Source organism: Neodiprion virginianus, chromosome 2, assembly GCF_021901495.1.
Source record: "Neodiprion virginianus isolate iyNeoVirg1 chromosome 2, iyNeoVirg1.1, whole genome shotgun sequence".
NCBI classification, from domain to species: domain Eukaryota; kingdom Metazoa; phylum Arthropoda; class Insecta; order Hymenoptera; family Diprionidae; genus Neodiprion; species Neodiprion virginianus.
The window spans coordinates 23485401-23511400 of NC_060878.1; the positions used below are offsets into that span (position 1 = coordinate 23485401).

Consider the following 26000-nt stretch of genomic DNA (forward strand, 5'->3'; position numbering starts at 1 on the left):
ACACACACGCACACACACATGGGGCATTCCATGACATCTCGATCAAGATTCTACATCGACGTCTCAGATTGGCTGTATAATTTTTTGTATGAAAATATATGACAAAAAATACAATTGCACTTTTTTTTTAAATTTTCCGACCCAGCATATCTAAAGTATGATTTAGAGACTGAAAAAAAACCCACTATCCAAAATCTGAAAAAATTCAGAAAAATTTTATAAATACACCTATTAGAAGATGGAGATTTCATAACTTCAAAAGATAAATAAGAAATTTTTTTTTTTTCCAATCATTGTCATTGGATTGCATTTTTGACATGGGATGAACATAAAAGCTCATTTTATAATTTTATTTGTTTTTATTTTATAATAAGTTTTTATGTTCATTCTTATGTCAAAAATGCAATTTAATAATGATATTTTTTTTTTCTCATTTTTCTTATTTATATTTTGAAGTTATGAAATTTTTTTTATTTTCTGAATTTTTTCAGATTTTAGAAAGCTGTTTTTTTTAAAGCTTTTAAATCATACTTCAGATATGCTGGGACGGTAAATTCTGAAAAAAGCTGATATTGCGTGTTTCAGCATATACTTTTATACAAAAAATTATAAAACCAATCTGAGACACTGACGTAGAATCTTGATCGAAATGTTACGGAATGCCCCAGATACATGTACACGTTACGTAGAGATATAGGTAGTATGTACATAAATACGTTCCAGCAAGGACGCTCTCGGGTAGGGGTGGACTAGGTAGGCACCTCACTGTACTGACAACGAGCCCCTGTCGGTGCGGCCTCTTCCTCCCTTACATGCCCAACCCTGCCCGACGCGTACCTGCGTCAGTTTTATGCTTAACTTAACTCTACTCGAAAAAATCGATGCTAGAGCCGTTATTGTAAAAGCAGCTGCAGCCGTGCTGACAAATTTTTTCTATGCGGTTACCAGTTTATGAAGTGTGAAAGCCGGAATCCGACGATTATCTGGTTGTTCTTTATTCCACGTTTTTTCCTCAAGTTTCGACACGTTTTTCATTCAATATTACACACAGCGAAAGGATTTGTTAAATTTATCCACCATATTTAGTTTTAAAAAAAGCATTATCTACATTAGGTGTTTTGTAGTTTAATAAAATGAATCGTGTTTTTTTCTGTTAGAATGAAGTAGAATATTTTGAACGTGAAAAAAAAATTCGATTCGTCACATTTTGCTGCAAGTCAAACAAATTTCAGTTTCACCGACAAATCTCTGCTCTCTACGTAGCTATTTGCATTAATAAGGAATTTCTATTAAAAAAAATTCGACAAAAATAATGATTAACAATCCAGTCGTTAATAATACCTACTCGTAAAATAAGACACGATTGTTGCCGCCACAGCCACTGCTATACTACCATATTGTTAGCTACCATACCATCATATTATATCGTACTATTATATAGCACATACGCAACTATGCATCATTATGGTCATCAACTTCATTATATAATCATATACGTCATTATCCTGGGTCTCATTATTTCTATCATTATTATTATCATTATAGAAATAATGAGACCTAGGTTACTCATGATAGAGTTAGTTATAGTCGTACTCTTGATGTTTGAAATGCATTGGCACTTTCGTACCTAGAATGAAACAACTAATTGCACAATGTACATAATTCTTATACATGGATATAGATGCATAGAAAAACTGTATACCTTGTAGATTATAAACAATTGATAGAGAAACATTCAATCGTAATAAATATATTACAACATCGCAGTCTTTTTATTATAACCGTTAAAACAACTAACCGTAATTATTTCGTTAGCACGGCATAAATGGCGAATACTCAAGGTGCCCCTACAGTAAAAGGTTTGTAGTTTCATCATAATTCAAAATTTTCAGGCTGTATCGGACTCCTGTTCGTTTGTTTTTGAACTTGGATCACTAAATGTCTGCCGAAATCTACTCGTCAATTGAAGTACCCGAGTACAGCGATTCAAGGAAAATCCAATGCAGAACTGAATTGGAATACTCAAATATCGCATCCACTTCAACGCAAAATTCTAAAACAAAATTTAACTATAAATCAGAAAATATCAGAGAACTATTTCTGAAACATACAATCTGAAACAGCTTTGCTGGGAATAAATTTTCAGTCGAAATGCCTAGTTCAAGAATGGATGAATCAAAAATTTAGGCGAATCAACCCACAGCACTAAAATCCCATTTGAAGTTTAACCCAAAGATTATCGATGAAAAATTTCTAACTTCACTTGAGCCGTAATTGCTAACAAAATTTCGTTACTATTGATCGTAGAACCAATATTATCACATAAGTAGCAAAGCAACGCATTTCAATATCGACTAATGATTGCTAAGGTTTCAAAGTTTCATGAATATCTCTGAGGCCGTTAACATTCTTTTCCTTCAAAGGAACACCTGTCAAAACTGAAATTCGAAATCCCACTTCGTCGATTACATCTAAAACCATTTTGAACTACTGATAAGGTCAATTGCAGGTCTTACCTACAGTCGAAATAACTGGAATACCACGCACCGTCGGTACAGAAAATGGAACCGCGAATGTTTCGATCGATTATAAATGTTATAACGACAGAGTAATACGATCGGTATACTGAAACAACCAATAGTAGAAAAAGTTTAGAAGATTTTCCTGGTGGTATGGACACTGCAGATAAATTGGTTCACGCTGTTTTCGGCGGTAGGAATAATGAACCAATGAATAAAAAATGGCAACCAATGCTTCCAATAGGCTAATCTGGGATTTGCCGTTGAGAAGACACAGCGCGCCTCGCGCAGCATTCAGCGCGCGGTATAAAATGCGCAGAAATCAATGCCCTTATTCCCGAAGCATGCGCCTGGGTGGATCAGGAAATAATTCAGCCAGAAATACGGCGGACGTATATCACAAGAGAATCTTAACTAAGATTACGTATTATGTGAGATAATTAAGAAATAAACTGCTTATCAAGTGAAACTTGTGAAGATTGTATCTAAACTTCATATTAAAGCAACTGAGCAAACTTGTCGCAGTTTATTCAGGGATGTGTTGAAACGCACGCTACTTTCATTCGCCAATTCTACACAATATGGATGAAAATTTGAGCAGAGGATACGTTCAGCTGGGCAAAGCTCGCGGTATGAACGAATTCAAGTTCACAAATGGTTTCGCTCATTTGTCACCTCCGGTCGACAAGTGCAACTTTGTGTATCTTGCCCTGGTATTGGCAGGTGCGGGATTCTTATTGCCGTACAACAGGTAACTCATCATTTATTTATTTGATATGTCATAGCAAAATAAAATGTTTAGGATTTCCGTGCATCCTCATTCCTTGATCAAAGTCTCATTATTGCCACAGTAATCGCCATGTTGCAATTTTCGTAAAATTAACACATCCTCGCATGTTATACCTATAAGTCTCTGGAGCCCCGCCTGATGTATACATGCAATGCATACCGCAGAGCTCATGTCAAAGACGGTTTATTTTTGTCAAAACATACCTGCAATGGTTAGCTAATGAATTGGTTTAATGGGTGAATCGTCTGTTTCAGCTTTGTGATCGCTGTCGATTATTTTCAAGCGCGATATCCTGGAACTACAATCATTTTTGACATGTCATTGGTTTATATAACGATGGCCTTTTTCGCGGTGTTTGCAAACAACGTATTGGTTGAAACTTTGTCTCTGAACACCAGGATAACCTTTGGTATGTATGTGCACTTCAGCATTAGGCAAACATTCCATGATATATTAAACACGTAACACTACGAATCTGAAATTCAGAATTCTGCCGAGATCGGAGAGAATTCTGAGATTCACTGTTCTTCATCTTATTTTTATTCATGAATAATATTGTATTCGATCACTTTTAACGTTATAAATTGGAATAACAGGGTACCTAGTGTCCTTTGTGACATTGAACTTTGTCGTTATTTGTGAAATCTGGTGGGAACTATTCGGCGTTAAAGCATCATACACTATCAACTTGGTTGCCGTCGCTGTCGTGTCTTTGGGTTGTACAGGTAAGCGGAAATATCCCAAGCAAGGAATCAGGTACCTGTGCTCACGTTCTGTAAATATACCTATAAGCATTGACATTATTGGAAGAAATTCGAGAAAATTCAGCCCAAAAGGGTCTTTTGCTCCTGAAAATCAAGTTTTTGTGTACATTTTAATTGCAATAATCTTCTGCAAGGTCTGCGTTTGTGTTATTATTTTTTGCGTAAAAAATTTCTCGACTAAACGAGAGTAACAATACATCTCTGAAATACTGAATTGGGAACCGTGTTAAATACGATCTTATTTTCCTTTTACTTCAGCAATCGAGTTTCTACGAAACCATGTTAAGAACGATCTTATTTTTCTTTTAGTTCAACAGTCGAGTTTCTACGGTTATACTTCAATGCTCCCAAGTCGGTATACTCAAGCCGTCATGGCTGGAGAAAGTAAGTAAAACAAATCACTACTATTGAAATAGATTTGTCGTTACTTGTTGTTGATACAATTTGCTCACAATTATCGTTGTCACAAACGACTGTCATTCAAGACATCGGATCTCGCGTTCATCCCCAAGTGTTTCTATTTTCTTTATGTTTACAATATTTACCATTAAAACACAGTCATTAAAACGACTCGGAATATTTCGGAATGGTTACTTGGTAGACTGTGTTGAATATGATCACAATGACGTAAGTGAACTTCGTTTTACCTAGGCGCTGCTGGTTTCTGGGTGTCAACTAACCGTATAATAACGAAATCCTTGGTCAACGACGAACGTGGTAACACATCAATGTTCTTTGTCTTATCCATCCTGACAATAGTGATGTGCTTTGTGCTACATCAGGTTGTGCGGCAGACGGATTTCGTCCAGTTTTATATCACACTGTGCCAAGAAAGGTACAGAATAACCTTAGAACCCGCGGAGGACGTTGGTTTGGTGAGTAAATAAAGAATTTTACGTAAACCAGGTATTAATCGCATTATCAATGAATATCCCTGATTGTTAAAGAGACCGGCTTGGTCAATATTTTGTGAATTCACGCTGGAACTCAAGGAACCCTCATCTAGAATTCATTAGGAATAATTCAATTATAATATAAAATGCCGTAAGAATCACTTTCGTTATACACCAAAACAGAGGGGAATGCACACGAATCAGAAGAGACTAAAAAAGGAGCTAGAGCGAATTTAAAATATTTTGGCAGTCGAGATTTATCCTTCAATAGGAGATACATTATACTAATGTTAGTTTAATTCGTTCGATTTTATACATCAGATTGTCTACATCGTCCGAGTTAATTTTTGTCGAGCCTTTTTTTTTAAAGAATTTCAAGGACTCTAGCATGAGTTTTAATCATTTGTTAAATCAAATCTATCGTATATATGTGAGAAATCAGCCAAAAATAAAAAATAGTCTACTCCACTTGACACTACCAAGGTTAGAGACAAATATGTTCTGTTAACCCTTCAACGAAAAAAAGATTAAATTAGCTAATCCAGATGGGCCAGACTAATAATAAGAATTTCCCACTCGTTTCCGTTTTGAACCCATAAAAAACTCAAAAATGAAAATTAGATCCTTTGTTTTTTAAATTTTGTTATTCAAATAACTCGTTAATCTATTCTCAGGATATAATTTTATTATTCGAATAACTCGACTGATGAAATCCAAATTTGATTGAGTTCTAAGCTAAGAAAAGCTGCTTCAATTGAGACCGATCGTGAAACTCTGTCAATTCATTCTCAGGATATTGAGGACTTTGCTGTACAATCATCAGGATATTGGATACACGCATGCAAGCAGGCACGCATACACAAAAGTTGATACACACTCGAGACCTTCAAAGTCAATGTTAATCAGATCGGTAACGTTAGTACTTTCATTAGTGAAGCACTCACGTAGTGACGGTAAGCTTAAAATGCCTATTCAGCTGGTTGCTTGAACGTCATCGGTCAGAGATTATCCGAAACCTGCGAGCCGGTCGGTACACAGAATATCAACAGAGATATCGATTTTAAAATGTGATGCATGATGCAATGTGCTGCCATAGTGTGTCAGGATGTAAACACATAAAAAATTTGGATTTGGGTAATTGTTTCCCCAAGGGGAATGCTACGCTATGGAAACACATATATATCACGCATCACATTTTAAAATCGATATCTCTATCGATATTCTGTGTACCGACCGGTACCCACGGTAGGATAATGTCGTGCTACTATTCTATTAATATTGTTCCACGCGGGTACGTAATTTCGTGGACCGGGTTCTTAAGAGCGTTGGTGATCTCTCAACTCATATCTGCTTCGGTCAACTCTTCGACGAACATTGCAGTCTACGGCTGTGTCACATTCACGTTTAAGAGGTTGCTATTGTAAATTTTTACTGACCGAGTAAACTTTTAATCACTTTAACTATTACCCTGCACGTTTACGCATCACTGATGAAAAAAAAAACTTCAGACTACAAATATCCGAAACAAGGTTTGTTTCACGCAACAATAATGCCAAGAAATCTATTCCTGTAATTTAATTACGACTTATGCAGGAATACATTTCCTGATGTTATTCATGCAAGAATCAAAAAAAAAATTTGGAATATTTTCCTACGTTAGTTCTGTGTCATTTGTTATTTTCACGTTTAGTTTATGTTAAAGGCTGTATATAATGGTCGATAAATGGTTCGGCTGTACGCCACGTTTTACGCGTCCACTGATTTCAGAAGTTTCACGATCATTTCATCACTATTCATGAAATGATATTTTAGGGAACTTTTCAGAGTTCTCCTGTCTCTAACGTATTTCGTCCTGTCAACTAAGAAATCTCAAGAAGAAACTTAACGAGAAATGATCCGAAGTAGGTGTATCGAAAAATCCTCACAAGATCTTCTAGAATTTCATAAGATGTTTTATCGATTTCAAATGAAATTCTTAGGAGTCCAAACTAACAATAAGTACTTTGTCAGAACTGCTATAAAGAAATAATATGTTGACTTCCCGAATTTTGTTTCAACAAATTTGTAATTAAACGCGACAAATTATTCTTTTACAACACTTACACGGCAATCCGTACCCTCAGCAGATGCAACTGGCTGTACGAACTCTGTTTTTTGCGGCAGATGGATCCTTTGGACCACGTCGGAGATCCATCGAAAGGTCAGTATGGCGTTCTGAAACTCCAAACCAGCCCCCTGGCTACCGACTCTGCTGCCGCCGAAAATGTCGATGCTGCGAGTAACGGTTCGTGCACAGTATAATAAGTATTTCATAAAATGATATCACTTCGTGTGATGAACTAACTAATATACAGTGAAAATGATGACGTATCATCGCGATGTAAGCTTTTCGAAAACCGGTACTTTATTATTCAACTATTTCAAATAAATAATAATCAGTGAAATACCTTTTGGAAATATTAGCAGAGTAAGACATAATAGTCGGTTCTGATTAAAAAATTTCTAATAGAAGGCCTAACGGAAGATGTAACAGAATTTTTTATCTCTAAATGCTTGCTCTCATCAGCTCCAGTTATTTTAAGCAACAAAATTATTCGAAACTAGCTTCAAGAAAAAGGTCAAAAATACCTTGTCTTCAGATTGACCTTGAACTTCACCAGCAGCCGAGCCTTAACAAAATGTGCTCCATATTTTTACTGAATTTCAACCCCTTATTTAACGCGCAAGTGACAGGGAACGATTTCGTTTTTATTAATTTTTCCTAGAGATTTTTATTTCTGGCTTTATGAAAATTCATGGATTTATCGTTTAAAAAATGAGAGAAAGAATTCAAATCTCGCGAAATTAAAAAATTGCCCATTTGAAATCTGAAGCACTTTTTCGAAAAGCGCCAATCTAAAACCATTTTTTATTATATACAGCTTCAATTACCTTGTGGAATTATGAATGATCAATTTTATTTCGGTGCGTTCTTCTTTAAAATATGAAATGAAGTTTCATTCTGTTAAAAATGCCACCGTAAATTTCATTGAATTATTTTTATTAGTACTTTAACCCTTTGAAGCGTCATTATTTCCTTGCAGTCAAATTCTTTGAAACGGGGTATACATGGATTCTCGAGGTCACTGATTTCAACAACGGGGTCACATCTGAGGAAGTTTCAAAATTAAAAATCGCGGATCTAATACGGTGACCTGAAAATGTAAAAGTAATCGCAATGGCTTGAAAATGCACACTTAGGTGTTTCTTCGCTCATCAAATACGATCCCGAAATCCCCGAGTAACAAATTTCAAGCGAATAGGATCAATTTTTATATTTTCAATTCGCCATATTGGATATGCGATCTTTAATTTTGAAATTTGTACATCAGATTCGTTCGTAGTAACCACAAAAACCTAAGATTACCAAATTCCACTTTTCTAGTCCCCATAACCTTCCCACAATTACATTTATTCTATAAAAACAGGCAATTCTCAACACTTTATTTATTTGTAGCGCTCACTGTATTCGTACTGTATACTATACAATGTATACACTCGACATCTTAAAAGTCCAATTATGCAAAAAATAATGATAGCGTATCTCAAAAATTGAATGGAAGTCTTGAATACCCGATTCAAAAAAAGTGTCTTATATAATGCCGCAAAGGCTTAAGTGCAACTCTATATTAACTTGCATTCAAATGCATTCTAATTTACGCCGTACATCGTTCACATATCTACAGGACAGTATTCAGCCTTTTCATTCAGCAACCCGGTCTACGAGCCCGGTGCACCATCTGGAAATCCTTCCAACAGTGCTGGTCCAACCTACAAGGTTGAAGATATCGTCGTTCGTGCTCGCGGAACCTGCGGAACCCGAAACAACAGGCCATGGTCTGGAATTAAGAGTAAGTGCTAGCCAATGCCATAGTGAACCATATAATGATATACCTTCGTGGTAGATCTAGGTAGAAATGGCCGTTCCCCTTTCCACCGAAAACTCTCGAGTTACATCACCAGGGTCTAATTTAGGAAAGGAATGTTTACTGTGGGCTAGTAAAAAATCACACCGTATTATATTTTTAGGAAATGTAAATCAAATCGTTGTTACGGACACTCGAATTGCAGCTCCGGTTCGCTGACAGCGGTGGAATCTCTGAAATTCAGAAATCAACTGTCTATAGATCTTAAGCTCTTTGCTCAATAGTGAATTAATTACGGCCAGCATACGCGTGTCCTAAAACTAGAATGGATGATCATCAGTTAATACATTAAATCAAATAGACAAGTTTACAATACACCGTCCTGTTTTCACAATACCCATCATAAATGAATGAGTTTACAACAATTGGTAGTGCTTTCTGCTGTACTTGACACACATCTCAAATAATGTTTTTTGTTCTGATATTTATCATCATTGTAATGGGCACAATTTATAAATCTTTTAGGAGGTCTATTGGCACGACTAGAAGTTGCAAAATTAATCTTTCCATACATGACAAGCATAGGAGTTGCTTACTTTGTCACGCTCTGCCTCTACCCAGGAATAGTTTCAGAAATTATATCCTGCAAGTTTGAATCGTGGATGCCGGTGATTTTGATGGCCGCTTTTAATGCAGCAGATCTTCTGGGCAAGGTAAGAAACCACCTACAATCAACTTCATATAATATCCTTTAAATCATAATTTGTAATTTTTTGAGAGTCATCACAAGCCGAAATTTTAACTCTTTGCACGTATAAGCATTAAACTTTGAAATTTTTAACCTTAAAAAATTCAGAGCAATGGAAATTAGTCCTGTTTGGACATATGAGGTTTGACTTAGCAATTAAGCTGCATTGCGACCTACATTAATTTCCATCTATAATTTATACATTAAGATATTAATTTTGTCATTTTTTGTAACACATATCAGTGAATCCGGCATCTCACTTGACTGTGAACGATCTGCCTGCAAAATCTTCCTTTAATTTCTCATCAAGTTTTATCTCTTAAGAAGGTGCTATAGTTACTCCTTGTCAACTTACAAAGAGATTAGGGAGACTCGATGTCGTCAATCGGTTTGTACTTGCACGTGGTGAAAGGTGAAAACCCCCAATTTAATATGGTTTTTTATTTTTAATCCAATAGCTCGTGGTTGCTGATATATTGGGGTTTGAAATTTTTGCATTCTCGGGCAGGTTTCGGCTCGTGCTTAGAGTATGTGGAGTAGGGCGTTTCAGAAACGGTAAAAAAAATCGCTCACGCGAAAGGGCTAGGCAGTCAAAAAAATTTGACTACTGCCTCAACGACGTCGAATTTTCGAAAAGAATCTACTATCGAGAAGTTCAAAATTCGGGGGCTACATTTTCTATGACGAAACGAAAGTTTTTGTAAAACTTGACATAGATGCGACTTTTTTAGTGACATTTTTTTTAAATTCGTAAAGACTAATTTTTCTAACTTCCAAATATTAAAATATGTCACCGTTTTTGATTTCTATTGTTGCTTTATGGTGAACAAGAGCTCGCATGAAACAGGAGGAATGTCAGCCATTATTAATTACTACCTCATCAAATTATTATTAAAAGAATTGCGACATCTTTTAATATTAAAAAATTAGGAAAATTAATTTTTTTCGAATTTCAACACAAATTCCGCAGTATTAAAAAAAATACACCGATCTTAAGTCTTACAAAGACTTTTGTAACGTCATTCGGACCATAACCACCGAAGTATTTCAGGATATCTCAATTTTAAAATTCTCATGAATACCCTTTTTTCGAAATTTCAACGTCGTTGCGGCAGTAGTAAAAAACTTTCGTGAGCCCTTTCGCTTGAGCTATTTTTTAGTGAAAAAGTGCGTGAATCCTGGAGAAGAGCGAAGTATAAAAAAGACCCATTTCTGAACCACCGTGATGCACGTACTTATAAGCGCGAGCCGAAACCCGCCAAAAAATTTCAAATCGTGAGATTTTAGCAACTCATTAGATTAAAAACCAAAAACCACGCTGAATCAGGAGCTTTCACCTTTCACCACGTGCAAGAACAACCCGATTCGCTACCTCGAGCCTCCTTACTCTCCTAGTGAGTAAAATTTAACTATTTTTTTCTCACGTGATCCGAAGGCTATAATATATAGTAGTAATGTGAAAATGCCGCAGTCAGCAAAATTCTTCACGCAATGCGAAACAAGAATATCCAAAAACGTTTTTATTTGATTCGATAATAAGGCCAGGAAATGTATTCCTAGAAGAATTGATTCAAACAATATAGCAACCGGACGCGAGTACGAATAACACCGCGAGTAGCCAAATTTGTCCCTATGGACGAGACTTGCACTAACGTTGACGAGTTGTCTGGCGGTTATTTGTCATCATTTTTTCGAAAAAACACTAATATTTGTCAAGAAAAAATGCTACCTCCCAGTGTAAGAAAGTGAAGGTTAATCGCTGCGCTATCAGTTTCAGAAATACCGAGTAAACCGTTATTTACTAAACCTACCGGGGTAACATTCTACATGATCAGTCCACATGTCAAAATTAATGCGATGTGACAATGGCATGGCATTTGCATCGACGGGCCATATTGGAACTCAATATCCAAGAGCAACCTGCCTGTCATACAGCTGCAACATGGTTTTTCGACATGGCTTCGTGCACTTCGTAATACTAACGCTGAATGGACCTTGTTGCTGCAAAGTTGCACAATGCGGTAGACTCTGTATAGTTGCACCTTGTATAGTTGCACATTTCCCTCACACCGACTCCACTAGTCAGCGTGCGCTCTCCCACTACCGCGCTTACCCACACGACCCGCACTATACTGCAGTTAGAACCGTCTCACGTGTTCGTACACGTCCGATTTAATCGCACATACTAGATATCTGAAATTCGAATACCTAATTCTTGGTTTTACGATAGTGTTTGTGAATTAGTGAATCATTATATGAAGTTAAGATCATCTAGAAGCCTATGACCTGAGCTATGGAGGCTGTTGAACTAGCTGATGAGAAAACGGGCAACAGGAATACTGGCAAGTGTGGTCATAAAAGAAAGTCTACTCATCTGACGGTACAAGAAAAATTAAATTTAATCAAAAATGTGGAAGGTCGTTCTATATCAGCTATTGCACTTGAATACCAACTGGATCCGTCCACGCTAAGGAAATAGCTTAAAAATCGACCTGAGATTAAAGAGTGTTGTAGTAAGTGGCCAAAAAAACAAACAAATCAATCAACTCCTAATGAAGAAAATGAGGGCTACATGATTTCCAGTTTTTGGTCCCATTTTAAAAGGTAAGTATCATTATTGTTTTGTTCATGAACCGATATATTTTCTCTTTTTATAGAAAGTGTGTAAAAAAGTTTTAGGAAGTTTCTCGCGTTTGTATTTCTGTGTCCAGTTATCCGATATTCTTCCCTTGTCGGTGGATTTTTATTTCATCTTGCTGACAGATATCACGTTCGTTTCAAGAATAGTACAGTAATGTTAATATAATGTAGTTGAAATATGAATATTTTGGACGACTTGTGAATATTGTGTGTTACGGCAACAGCCGTTGAGTTCCACGCCCAGATTGGGGATACAGACAAATTTTATGCAAGTGATGGCTGGCTAAGTGGGCGGAAATCAAGTTTCCAGATTCGACAACTTTCAGTCGATGGAAAACTTTCTGCAAGCACTACATCGGCCGAGAAATTTACGTCGGATTTTTTAGCACCAATGGATCAGGGAATTATAGTAATAAAAAATAAATACAGATGCTTACTCTTATCATCCACTTCGAATAGCCAAGAGAATAATCTTTCAGTTTTCAACCCACTTGAAATCTCTCAATATGAAAAATGTTTTTGGGTGAGCGAAGCATGGGACGAAGTCTCACCTGGCACGATATCCATGTGCTGGAAGGCACTATTGCCAGAGAAATCATCTACTACCAGTACAGGATCCTCAACAGAAGTGAATACAGAATCAGTTTTACGCATTCTTCGGCGAGTAACTGATTACGAGTCAGCAGCCACAGAAATAACTGAAAATTGGCTAAGTATCGGTGATAATTTACTTTTGGTGGAGCCTTGAATCGAAGAAATCATATCAACCATTCGCGATCGAAATAACAATATTGACCATGATTCAGTAGGTGAGAAATATACTTTTATAAAAATATGATACCTTGAATTTGTCCTGATAAAAATGTTTATAATAATTAGTGCGATTGATACGAGTATTAGATGAATTATTGAATATGCCTTTAATTGATATTTTTAGAGGCTAAGGGTAACGTCATTGGACAATGCTTCTGTGACTCCAAAAGATGCCGAGTTAGGAGCGAATTGTTCCATCGATTTTTTTTTAACAAAACGGAATCATTTCAAAATCTGATATGGCAGTTTTGAGAAGACTGAAAAACAAAGTTATAACGGAAAAGCTTAATATTTAAGATAAATAAAAAAACAATCTTACACTACGAAGATTTTGAAAATTAAAGAAAAAAAATTGTCACAATAAAAGTTGGATTAGTACTTACAGATTTTGATTTAACATTTTAGCGATAAAATACTTTTTTATCGTTACTTGTGTCTCATATAGATCTCTATTTTTGTCAAATATATGCAATAGATCTTCAATTTACTCCATCTTTAAGTCGGTACGTACATACAAACTTTACCAAATTTGAAGAAAAACATATTCATTTTTTGTGCGTGAAAGTTTATGTGTTTGAATTCCGCGCGTCCGAGCCATGTACACGCGATTGGTCGAGGGGCGGAGTCGGCGAGCCATAGGAATGGGCGCTGTACAGTTGCGTTTTTCCGAGAATTTTACGCTCCTACAGCTCGAGAACGTGCAACTATACAGTCTACTGTAGATGAGATAATATAATGCGATCGTTCTGTAATATTCGAGAAACAACTGAAACTCTGGAATTTACGAGAGTAGCTGAATACAAATATATCATAAAGTACGTTTCACTGAACTCTAATATAACTAGAAGGCTTGCTGCGGTGGTGGGGGTTCAGCCGAGAGAGATAGCTCACTCAAATTCAAACCGATTAGTTTATTTCACTGATATATAACTACACTGGATTGAATATTACCGCATACGATACGTCTAAGCTCGTGAATCCAATTGAACAGCTGAATTTGCGCTACCTTGTAGGGAAAGTTGTCACAAAAAGTGCGCCAGATTTGAATTGCGTAATATAAACTAGATCGAACGACATATTCGTCGCACAAAAACAAGTTTTCGACATGTAAAATAATGTTTGATACGTTAAACGAAGAACAAATCATTTCTTCGAAAATAAATTATTATTTACAATTATATGATGGAAAAGATCATTTACTAATATGGTGAAAAACTTGTATTTAAGCGTAATTTTTCGTGGTGTTCAAAAGACGTCTTCAATTCTGTGAAGTTACCGTCCATTATCCTTTATCCTATGGTGGGCTGAATTCCATATGGATTATTCAAAAATTTGTATAACACCAATTCAACCGTTAGGGAATCACCATCCATTGTTCATCAAAGTGGAGCTTAAGACATGTATAAAACGTTTTGAATTAGATCATATCGAAAAATTATAATTTAATCACAGAGTCAATAATACCTGAAGTCTCAATTTCATTTATAATAAGTCGGTTTATAATTTAAATATAGCGAATTTTCACTTACACGATTCGTACGCTATAATACTCGTTAAATATAAATATAATTCGTATTCTGATATAACCTCTACAAGTTGTCATTTGCAGAACGATACAGCGTTGTATACTCACTTGTAAAATGATCGTCCACGATCTTTTTTTTGTATTACAAGAAAGGCATCTACCCATTGTTGTGTCAATAATTGTCACTATAATTTTCCATCTTCACAACAATTGATATTACTGCTAACTGTCCGCGCTCACGTGACTTTGATTATATACATATATAATAATAATAAGATGTTTATTTGCTCCCATAATTTGAGGGGTACATCTGCGGACCCTCGTTCCGCTTACATAACCACTCTTAACCTACTACTACACGTATACTGTATACTTACAAACTATTTACAATTTTGTTTTACATTTTTTTCCCCCTTTTTTTGCCTCCTCTTTCTCTTCCATTCTCCCTCTTCACTCTCTCACACTCAGATTCTCACACCCTCACAGGGGGAAAAAAATAAAAAAATGAATAAAAATAAAAAACCGCTATCTCTTCACTCACACCTGCATCTTTCACACTCCAACCAAGGACCTCCGTTACCGCTACACTTTTCTACTTTCCCTATTACTCTGCTTTTTCTCCCAGACCCCCTCTTAACTTCTCTATTATTTTCATCCATCTTTCTCCTTGTCCCTTCTCCCCCAAATTTTCCCCTCTCATCTCTTGCCAGCCTCTTTCAATGCCTAGCCACGAGAATCCCTCCCACGCATGTTCCCATGTCTCCTCCTCCATTCCACATATACTGCACAACTTATTTTCTCTATTCTCCCAATACCTATATCCCTTCAGTTCATCTCCTAGTCTATTTTTTGCTATCCTTCCCCACCTTTCTTCACTCCACCCTTTTTTAAGATATTCTGGCACTCCCTTTCCCTTAACAAACTTACATTCCTTGTTGCTTCTCGAACCTACAATTCTTTCCCATCGCTCTTCCTCCTGCCTCCTTCTTTCTACTTTTACTAAATCCTCTCCTCTCATTGCACCCATCTCCCATCTTCTCTCCACCTCCACCTCATATCATCCTCATGCTTTGCCAACAGCGCCATGTCATCTGCATACGCCAATGCATATACCTTCTCCCCCCCCTCCCCACCCCCAACGATAAATCTATTCCACCCCACCTCCCTTTCTCTAGTTCGTCCTCCAAGTCCGCTAGAAACAGTACGAATAACAAGGGACTCAGTGGGCAGCCCTGCTTTACTCCCTTTTCCGTCCAAAATTTTTCCCCACTTCTTTCCCCACTCTGACCCTTCCCCACGTTTCTTTTAGCACCTCCTCGCATCTTCTTACCAATCCTTCCCTCACCCCTCTCTTCCTCATGTCTTCCACTAATTTACCACGGTGGACCGAGTCAAAAGCCGCCTTGAAATCCACATACATTATTATCATTTTTCCTTTATTTTTAGCAATTTCCCTATTTATCAGATAATTTAGCACATATATTTTATCTATCGTTCCCCTTCCTGCTCTAAATCCCGCCTGATTTTCCGGCAATAACTTTTTACTCTCAACCTCTTCCTTTAACTTTTTTTCCAGTATTCCCACATATATTTTATACGCCGTCTGTGTTAACGTAACTCCTCTATATTCTTCTACACTTTTCCCTTCCCCCTTTTTCACTATTGGTACCACCACCCCTTCTTTCCAGTCCTCTGGCCACCCTTCTCCTCTTCATACCCTCTGGCACACTCCCCACAACTCCATTGTCATTTCTGCACCCCCATACTTTCAAGCTTCATTAGGGATCCCATCCTCCACCATCGCCTCTTTATTATCTTTGAACTTTTTCATGATTTCTTCGACCTCCCGTAAAGTAATATCCCCCTTCTCCTCTCCCGCTGACTCCTCCTCTCCACTATTACCTTCTCTACTTCTCCTTTCTCTCACACCTCCCAAAACTTCTCTACAATGTAAATCCCATTCCTCCATCCTTATGTTTTTATTTATCCCCTTTCTTTTCTTTCTCCCTTCGTTTACCACCCCCCCCCCCCCCCCCAGATTTGTCCTTATGTCCTTATACTTCCTACGCAAGTTTCCCATTTTTCTCTTTCCTTTTTCTTTTTTCCTTCACACAGTCTACTATATTTCCTCTTTTCCTCACAGTACACCTTCCTATCTATTTCCCCGTCTCTAAACTTCTGCAAGGACTCCCTCGGACTTTTTTTTCCTTCCCTACACTCTTCATCTCATCATCCTGATGCCTGTTTGCTCCTCACTCTTACCTTCTCCGTTTCCCCGACAGCCTTTCTCACCCTCTCCTTTAGACTTTCCCACTCCACCTCTACACTTCCCTCTCGTCTAACCCCCTTTCTAAATTCCTCCTCACATTTCTGTGCCCCCTCCTCCATCCACACTCCTCTTCCTATACTCCCTCATCTTCCTGCCTTGCTCCTCCAACTTTTAGACCCCCTGACTACCCCAACTACAACTGGCATATGATCCGATTCAATCCTTTCCTCTACTCTCAACTCCACTATACTTTATTTAATTCTTTCATCAATCAATACCAGATCTATAACTAAACATCCCCTCCCCCCTACAAATGTCCATTCCCCTTCTTCGTCCCGCCTCACACACCCATTCGCTATTGCCCACCCTCTTCCATTGATGAACTTAAATAACTCTTTACCTGCCTTATTCACTACTTTATCTTTCGACTTTCTACCCCCTTCGTCCTGTTCATTATATTCTATCCCTCCTTCTGTCCCTGTCCTAGCAGTAAAATCTTCCCCTTTTATCACTTATCTATCCTTATTAACTTCCTCCATCCATCCTCTCATTAACTTCTTTTTTCTCTCCAAATCCTCATTTACATATACCCCTCCTACCCACCACCATTCTTTCCCTAGTTTAACTTCTCTTTCCACTCATCCGTCAATATCCCACTTTCCTCTTTTGCCTACTTTAATATCCTCCTTCACCCCTAGTACTGTACCTCCCTTTGCCCCTCCCCTCCCTTTTGGTATAATCGCTTCCTGTATATTCCATTTGAAACTTCGTTTCCAATTCTTTCTTATCTCCTCCTATTTCTTCTTACCCACCCATATCTCCACTAATATTGCAACATCCCAATCTTTCAACCCTTCTCAGAAGTCTTTTCTCTTGTTCCTCAACCCCGCCACATTCCAAAAACCTATCCTATATTTTCTCTTACTCTCATACTCCCCTTCATCTCTCTCTTTCCTATCCTTTCCCGTCCCCTTTTTATTCTTTTCCCCCCTTATTCATTTCCCTGCTGTACTCTCCAATCTCCTTCTACTTCATCCCACAACCTCATTTCTCATCTACCCACATCTTCATATAACCTACCTTTACCCTTCTCCCCTTTCCCCTCTCGTCAGGTTGTCCTCAATTCTTACCTTTTCCCTTCTTAACCTGTTTTTCGACAACATCACCTCTCTTTTCTTCTCTAGTCCCTCCAACTCAATTAAAACCATTCCTCTCCCTTCTCTATCTACCGTCCCTATTTTTCTCATACTTTTTTTACCCCCTACAACTCCTATTTTTTCCCACATCCTTTCAATTTCATTTTCCCACCTTACCCCCGTTTTCATTTCCACTCCTTTAACTCTAACATTCTTCCTTCTCTCCTCCCTCTCCTTCTTTTCCGTTCCTAGTTGTAATTTCCTAATTCTTTTTTCAGTCTCTTCATCCATCCCCTCCACCCCTATCTGAACACCATCTCCATTTTCCCTGCTTTTTTCTGCTGCGTCAATTTCTAACTTTTCCAGCCTTTTTTTCATCTTTTCTAATCTATCCCTCAACACTTTTTTCTCCTCCTCCCAGATCCTTTTGAACTCATCTCTTTCTCTCTTTCCGTCTTCTCTTAGTATGCCCACCCTATTTCCTACCCTTCCACATTCCTCTTTTATCTTACCATCTATCTCCTCTAGATTCCTCAAAATTCCTTCCATTTTCTCCTTTTCCTCTGGCGACCTCACCACAATCTTACTTCTTTTAAAAACCTCTTTCTCTTCTAGGTCTCCCGCTACTTTCACTTCCCCCTCTACCTCTCTCTCCTTCCTCTTACCTCCTGCCGCCGCTTCACTTATATCACCTGTGCTAGCCGCTCTAACTATCCCTACACTTTGCAATCTAAATTTTACCACCTGATCTACCTCTTTACCATACGACATACTCTACTATCTACACTCACTACCTACCTTATCCACCGCCGTTCCCACTTTACCCATCTACTCACCGCCCGAGTTACTTTCACTCGCCCCCTGGCACTACCGTCGTTCTCTCACCTGCCCCCTTCACCTCTCCACCCCTCACTACCGCGCCGCAACCTAACCTCCTAACTACCACCTCTACTTCATACCCCAAAAATACAATTTGATTCTATTCCTCCATCCTCTTTCATTTATTACACTTTAACTCTTACCTATTCTCTCTCACCTATTCACGAACACTCCCCTGATTCTTAAACCCGAACCTCTAAAAATTAAAAACATTATTGCACTGGTCTATTTACCTACTGTAAACAACGTCACCGGAAACGGATGTCTTATATACATATATATACATAGGTATATATCTGAAGTGACAAGAATCCCTACAAAATGGCTACCGTTCAATTGCCCTCACGGCACCGCGCTTATATCCAATCCAGTGTAGTTATATATCAGTGGATTGTCCGGAAAAGAAACAGAGTAGTGGGGACAAACCGAAAGACAGAAGTAGTTTGCAGTCATACGTACTTGTGGTCGCGGGAAAGAGAGCAGATCGATGACTCGGAAAGAGCGGGTCGGTATCTCGGAGGGACAAGTAAGGCGTCTGCTCGAGGTCGATAACCCAGAAGCCTGAATTGGCGACAGTAAGGCTTCTCGACATATCTCGCATCAGCGCGAATGGTTTGAAACTCTCCGCACGGGCATCGTTGACACTGTTGTGCATGGCAACTACGTTGAGTGCAAGATACAAGGTGAGGGAAATACAAACCTTGAAACGGTTTTTGACGGTCATTGGAATCGCGTGCGAATAGAAGGTGTACTATACATATATACCGGAAGTACAGAAAAACCTACTTTCTATGGGTGCGTGCACCGAGAAAGGTTGTTTTATCGGGTTTGACAATGAATGCATGACAGTATCATTGAAAGATGAGACAATTATGAACAGTGTAAAACAAAGTAACGCAATTTATCGAATACTCGATCGCGTGATGTTACCGAAAGAAACGATGGGTTCTGATGTATTTCGACGAGAGAAATCGAAAGTGAAGAATAAAAATTTTCGATATCTCGCTTAGTTTTCGAGATATCGAAACCTATCGATTATTTTTGTTTTTTGAAATATCTTGGTAAATATGACGTTTTCGAAAAAATTATAAAGAACACTTTTTGTAGGAAATTAAATTTCCTATAGAAAAGGTCCTATGCAAATTTTCGATAAATGCGCACCCGTGATTCCACGCACACATCGAGGTGCCCAGCACGCACCCTGTGATTCTACGAACCCTGTGATTTACGTCGCCCCGGAAATCGTACTCTTGCCGGAAAAGCGCATCGAAAATCGTTTCCAGGAAAATCGAGTTCGCGCGAAATGGAGCCGGGTGAGTGCGTCCATACTGATGTACGTGGACCGATTCAGAAAAAATCGCAAGGAGGTGCAAGCTACTTCGTAACGTTCACTGATGAAGCCCCGAGTTTTTTCCATGCTTACTTTCTGAAACATAAAAACGAAGTGTTCGAAAAATCCAAGATTTATGAGCGGCTAGTCGAAAACAAGTTCGGATCAAGACCGAAGGTAGTGAGATCGGATAACGGGCGTGAATATAAAAATACAGCGATGACAGCCTACCTTGAAGCACGAGGAACACGTATGGAGAATTCGGCAGCCCACACACCACAACAGAACGGAAAGGCAGAGAGGGCGAATCGAACCATCTTTGAAAGCGCCAGACTGATGCTCCAAGAAAAAAACCTTCCGGAGATGCTGTGGGCTGAGGCTGTTAACACAGCTGTGTATATGCTGAAACAGAAAATCGCACTTGGGCAGATAAGAACTCAAGACGGCATGCGAAGATTGGACCGGAAGAAAACCGGTGCTATGTCACGTTAGAGTCTTCAGATCGACAGCATATGCTCATGTTCCCAAGCAGTTTCGTGAGAAACTAGACGATAAGGCGAAAAAGTTAATACTGGTGAGATATCAGGACAAGTCAGATAATTATGGTTTGTGGGACTCGGCAAAGAGAACAATTGTGGTGTCTCGGGATGTCGAGTTTAACTAAACGGAAGCTGAATAGAGTACAAGCGTGAAGAATCCAGAAGAAAAATCAATGAAAATGACACAAAACGACGAGGCTATCGAGTTTCGGACGAAAATGTACCGGACGACGCAGCACTGCATCAGCAGGAAGAAGGAGTCGAGGTGCAGAACGAGCTACGCGAGTTAGTGGCTAGAAAATAACTCCGAGATCGAAAACTGATTTAGCGACCACAAAGGTATCTCCACGAGATCGATTACGTAGAGCACCGACTACACTGCAGGAAGCGGTGAGTGGACCTGATTGAACAAAATGGTTGAAAACAATTATTCAGGAATTGCTAACTCATGAAAATAACGAAACTTGGACAGTGGTCAGAAAGAAGCCCGGCGATAAGATAATAGACTCGAAGTGAGTCTTCGAGGTCGGTCAGGGGTCATCAACCGGTGAGTATCAGCGACAATTTGTAACGACAAAGAACGCCTGTGTGCGCGAGGCTTTTTTCAGCGATAAGGTGTGGATTACAACGAAACATTAGCACCTGTTATCCAGTATGATTCACTCCGAGCACTTTTGACGAAGATAACGCAAGAAGCTACGAGCTGGCTCAGCTTGATGTTCAAACTGCCTTCTTATATAGCAAACTGGAGGAGGAGATTTTTATGAAAGTTCCTGAGGGGCTCGCTATCGAAGGAGGTCTGGATGTGCTAGAAGACTACGTGTGCAAATTAAACAGGTCACTCTATTACTTGAAGCAGTCACCCAGATGCTGGAATCGCACGTTTAGTGATTTTCTAAAAAGGTTAAACTTTGCTCAAGGCCATGCAGATCAGTGTATCTTTAAGGGACGTGTCGATGGTGTGAATATCCTTCTAGCATTGTTTTTCGACGATGGCCTTATGGCTTCAGAATCGAGTGAAGTGCTTGATGCTGTAATGAGTTGTCTGAAAAGTGCGTTTGAGATAACTACAGGAGATGCGTCACGATTTGTATGTTTGCAAATAGAACGAAATCGTGTCGAGAAAACGATATTCATTCCTCAATCCGAGTATGTTGAAAAAATTCTTCTAAGATTTGGTATGTCGGACGTAAAATCTGTATGTGTGCCTGCTGATCCGGTGGTTGAATTGTATCCTGTCGGAGACGAAAATGAAAATGAGAGTCTATATAAAATATATTCCCACAAAATACCAAAAAGCTGATATATTTACAAAAGCGTTACCCAAAATGTAATTTGGCTTATTGTGCGATATGTTGTAAATAACGAGTGCTTAAACGGTGAATGTGTTGGATAGATGAATGTTTATCGCATGGTGTGAGGAGTAAGGTGTGCTCGATAAAGAACCAATTTTCGTACAAGGTTGCGTATTCCACCAGTTGACGTCACGGCAAGTCATAGTAAGCCTACAGCGCATGCACGAGTACAAATTACAACATAACCGCAACTATTACTTCGATAAACGTATAAACAAACGTGGTGGGTCACGCATCGCGTTGACGCGCATCGTTTCACGAATTGAATCAAATGTTCAAGTGTTCGGTTAAGGGCTGTAAGAATCCTGCTAGGACCTGCAGAGGAAAAAGTATTCACATTTCCGCTATGCATGAACTGAAGAATTCAGTCAACGTTTCATGTGTAACATTCTAAACTACCTTGAATCTTCCGACAGTTTTGAATTGACCGCCTGTTGTGACGTCAACTGGTGGAACTTTTCTATTGGTTGATCCGAAAAGCTGCGCTGTAGCACACCTTAATCCTTACACCATGGTTTATCGCACTCGTACCTCCCCGCGCCTGCGTGCGCCGTTTTTGCAAGGGAGAAACTATAGTGTGATCGCGTGCCGAAAGGAGGCGCTAAGAGAAAGAAAAAATTTATTTCATGCCCGTGCGTCTCCTATGTATTAAACGTTTTTTAGTCTCGTGATGTGTTCTTGTCAATAAAACTAAACTTTCTTAATCCATTACCATCAGCGTTTCAGCTGATTCTCAGATCCATGAAACTATTCCCTCTGATACCTCACAAATCTTAACAAACTCGATTCCAATGCATCGATTATTTTTGGCCAAGTAGCCATTTTTACTACTAACAAGACTGAGCTTCTGCATACCTCATAAGTCTCATACTTACCAATGAGTCTTACGTAAAAGTCCCAAATCCTCAACAGTGATAATCAAACTACTACTCATGAACACGAGACTGAGTTTTTTAAATCGTTAGTCCCAATACAGGCCGCTCCCGTAATAGTGCCACTCCTAATAATACCGCTTCCCCTCATTCTCGCTCGAACGTAACCCCCACCACGGGCTCAATTCGGGTTTCATATTCGTCTCTGTCAATAGTGCCAAACGCTGGCTCAATGAAATAGCGTATAATTTTCTGCTTTAAATTCAAATTATTGTCATTATTTTTTTAATAATGTTAATTCGTCACAAAATTCATAAAATAGTAATCATATTGTTTCGGCAAAGTATCAAATAGTTAAATGTGTGTCTCGCAACACTCAAAATCGTCCTCGCACATGTACGCACACTCGCGTGCAATGTTTACTTGCCGTCTCTGCGTCAAATCTCGCCGCTTGCCCGTGTCGCGACTCAAAACCTATCAGCTGTATCTCATGTATTGTCTACTGTCTCGAAATCATGTATGTATGTAATCTATGTGTTCTCTCGCTCTATAAAATCATCACTCTCTGTAACGTTCTCTTGCGATACGGTTTGTATCGCCTCATCGAAACCAATAAAAATCTCGTTTATCGGTATTCATTATCTCTCTCCATCTCAACATCACTTTCGTTTCATTCACACTCGTTCTCATCATTAATTCGCGGATCCCACGTCGATGATCCATATCTTTTTGCCTTCTCTCTAAACATTTTTTGGTCCTTCGAGCCGGATCAGTCGCGAATCGAATCGGATCATTCGCAAATCGAGTCGAATCTTTCGAATCGTTGCGACTTACGGGAAAACGAATTAGCTAGTGAGTGAAACGGAACTATCGCGTGTGCATCAAGTTGTGAAAGTTCACGTAATCAAAGTGAACAATATCGTTATCGGTGAAAACCATCACCAAAATCAGTGGCGTCCGTTAAATTCAAACGTGCGGTGTCCTCTGTAGTGACCGTGACTAAGATCTGAGCGTCAACAACACCGATCTCTCGGAGTGTGAATCGCGTCGCGCTACTATCAGTGTGTTTGTGTCTCGTTCGTGAAAACTCAGTTCGTCGCGTGAGTTTAAATCCTCTCGTACATCAACATGTCGATCGAAGAACATATCGAACGTCAAAACGACTACATTTGGCGAATCTCTCGTGCCGTCGAAAACCTGCGCAAGCTCGGTGAGGCAAAAATCACTTACGGGCAGGTGAAGTCGCGGCTTAATGCCTTAAATTCAAGTTGGAATAAGTTCCAAGATAATCACGAAAAGATCAGCGAGATCAAGTTCGCAGCAAAAGGTGATCAACTCGACGCGATCAAAAGGCTTTCGTACTTCGCGAAAGATCATTACGGACTGTGTGAAGAGCACTTCTTGACTGGCGAAGGAGTGATGCTTGATTTTCTCGAATCGGTAAAGCCTGCGCCTGCAGCAACCGCGCAAGCCGCTGCAGCTCCTCAAGACGCACCAGCAGGAGGATCATCAAAACGGTTACCGCGTATCGAACTGCCCACTTTCGCGGGCAGCTACTCAGAATGGAAGCCGTTTCACGACCTCATCTCGTCGATGGTTCGCGAAAATTGGCAACTTTCGGAAGTGGAAAAGCTGCACTACCTCAAAACCAGTGTGAACGATGAACCGTTACAACTCATCAAAAACATTTCTCTCACCGCAGAAAACTTCCCTCGAGCTTGGGAAACTCTCGTCTCACGATACGAAAACAAGCGGCTTCTGACTGATTCTCATCTCGCGATACTTTTCGCGATTCCTCGTGTCACTAAAAAATCATCATCGGAACTAAAGAGCTTGCACAGCAACACTTGCGAAGCTCTTGGCGCGCTCGAACTTCTCGATGGTCCCGAGAAATTAGAGGATCACATCATCGTGCACATGACGATTCGCAAGCTCGACCCAGCATCTCTCGAAGAGTGGGAGAAAAGTGTTAGCGAGAAACTCGAGCCCCCCACGTTTGCGGAGCTTAAGGCGTTTCTCATCGGTCGCATCCACACCCTCGAAGCCGTGGAGCAAGCTCATGCTCACAATCAAATCGCGACGTCGAAACCGCACTCATCGCAAGGAAAGTCAAATCTTCAGACGACAAGGTCACATACAGCGCAATCAAAGGAACAGTCGTGTGCTTGTTGCAAAGGCAACCACTACATCGCGTTCTGTTCGACCTTTCGCGAAAAATCTCTGGATCAAAGAAGGGAAGTGGTTTCTGCGAAAAAGCTTTGCTTCAATTGTCTCGGTCCACATCAGCAGAAGGGCTGTCGATCCAACAAAACGTGTCGCGTGTGCAACGGTCGACATCATTCCTTGCTGCATCAAAACTCTTCCTCAATCTCGACAGCTGCCAACCGCGGCACATCTCAAGGACAGGCCGCAGTAGCGCAACCTGCAGTGCAGAACGAACCGATCTCGAACAGCGCCTCTCAGGTGAGCAACCACTCAGCTCAGCCTACAATGATCAAGCGCTCTCCAGTTCTTCTCGCCACAGTGCAATTGATCGCCTCGAATCCGGAGACTGGAGTGAGAATCATCGCTCGCGCTCTACTCGATCAAGGATCCGAAAGTTCGTTCGTCACGGAGTCGCTAGCGCAACAATTGCGATTACGTCGGCATCAAGCAACGATACCGATCATTGGCGTCGGAGCTCATCAATCGGCAGTGACTCGCGGCATCGCGACATTGCAACTCCAATCTCGTGCTCACACCTCGTTCTTGTGTCAGGTGGAGGCACTCGTGCTTCCACGACTCACATCGTATCTACCCTCACGTCGACTTCTCGTCGAAGACTGGCCTCATCTACGAGGACTCAACCTCGCGGATCCAAGTTTTGCACATCCCAGTCAAATTGACGTAATTCTCGGAGCTGACATCTACAGCAACATCATTGGTCAAGGAGTTCGAAGAGGAGCACCAGGAACACCAATCGTGCAAGAAACTCAGTTCGGTTGGGTCCTCTCCGGCTGCGTTTCAGAGGAAGCAGCAAGCCC

General features: G+C 39.6%; 1 protein-coding gene across 2 annotated transcripts in view; it reads left to right on the plus strand.

Moving 5' to 3' along the window:
• Positions 1-2883: 2883 nt before the first annotated feature.
• LOC124297164 (equilibrative nucleoside transporter 4) overlaps positions 2884-26000 on the plus strand; it is a 35594-nt gene continuing 12477 nt past the window's right edge. For both annotated transcript variants that reach the window (XR_006906541.1, XM_046747882.1), the window contains exons 1-8: positions 2884-3270; positions 3564-3718; positions 3906-4034; positions 4383-4457; positions 4725-4948; positions 7130-7250; positions 8692-8856; positions 9397-9584. Coding sequence is in view for 1 of the 2 variants with exons in the window: in XM_046747882.1 (XP_046603838.1) it covers positions 3101-3270; positions 3564-3718; positions 3906-4034; positions 4383-4457; positions 4725-4948; positions 7130-7250; positions 8692-8856; positions 9397-9584 (1227 nt within the window). In the remaining variant the exon portion in view is untranslated. The remainder of the gene's footprint in view (positions 3271-3563; positions 3719-3905; positions 4035-4382; positions 4458-4724; positions 4949-7129; positions 7251-8691; positions 8857-9396; positions 9585-26000) is intronic.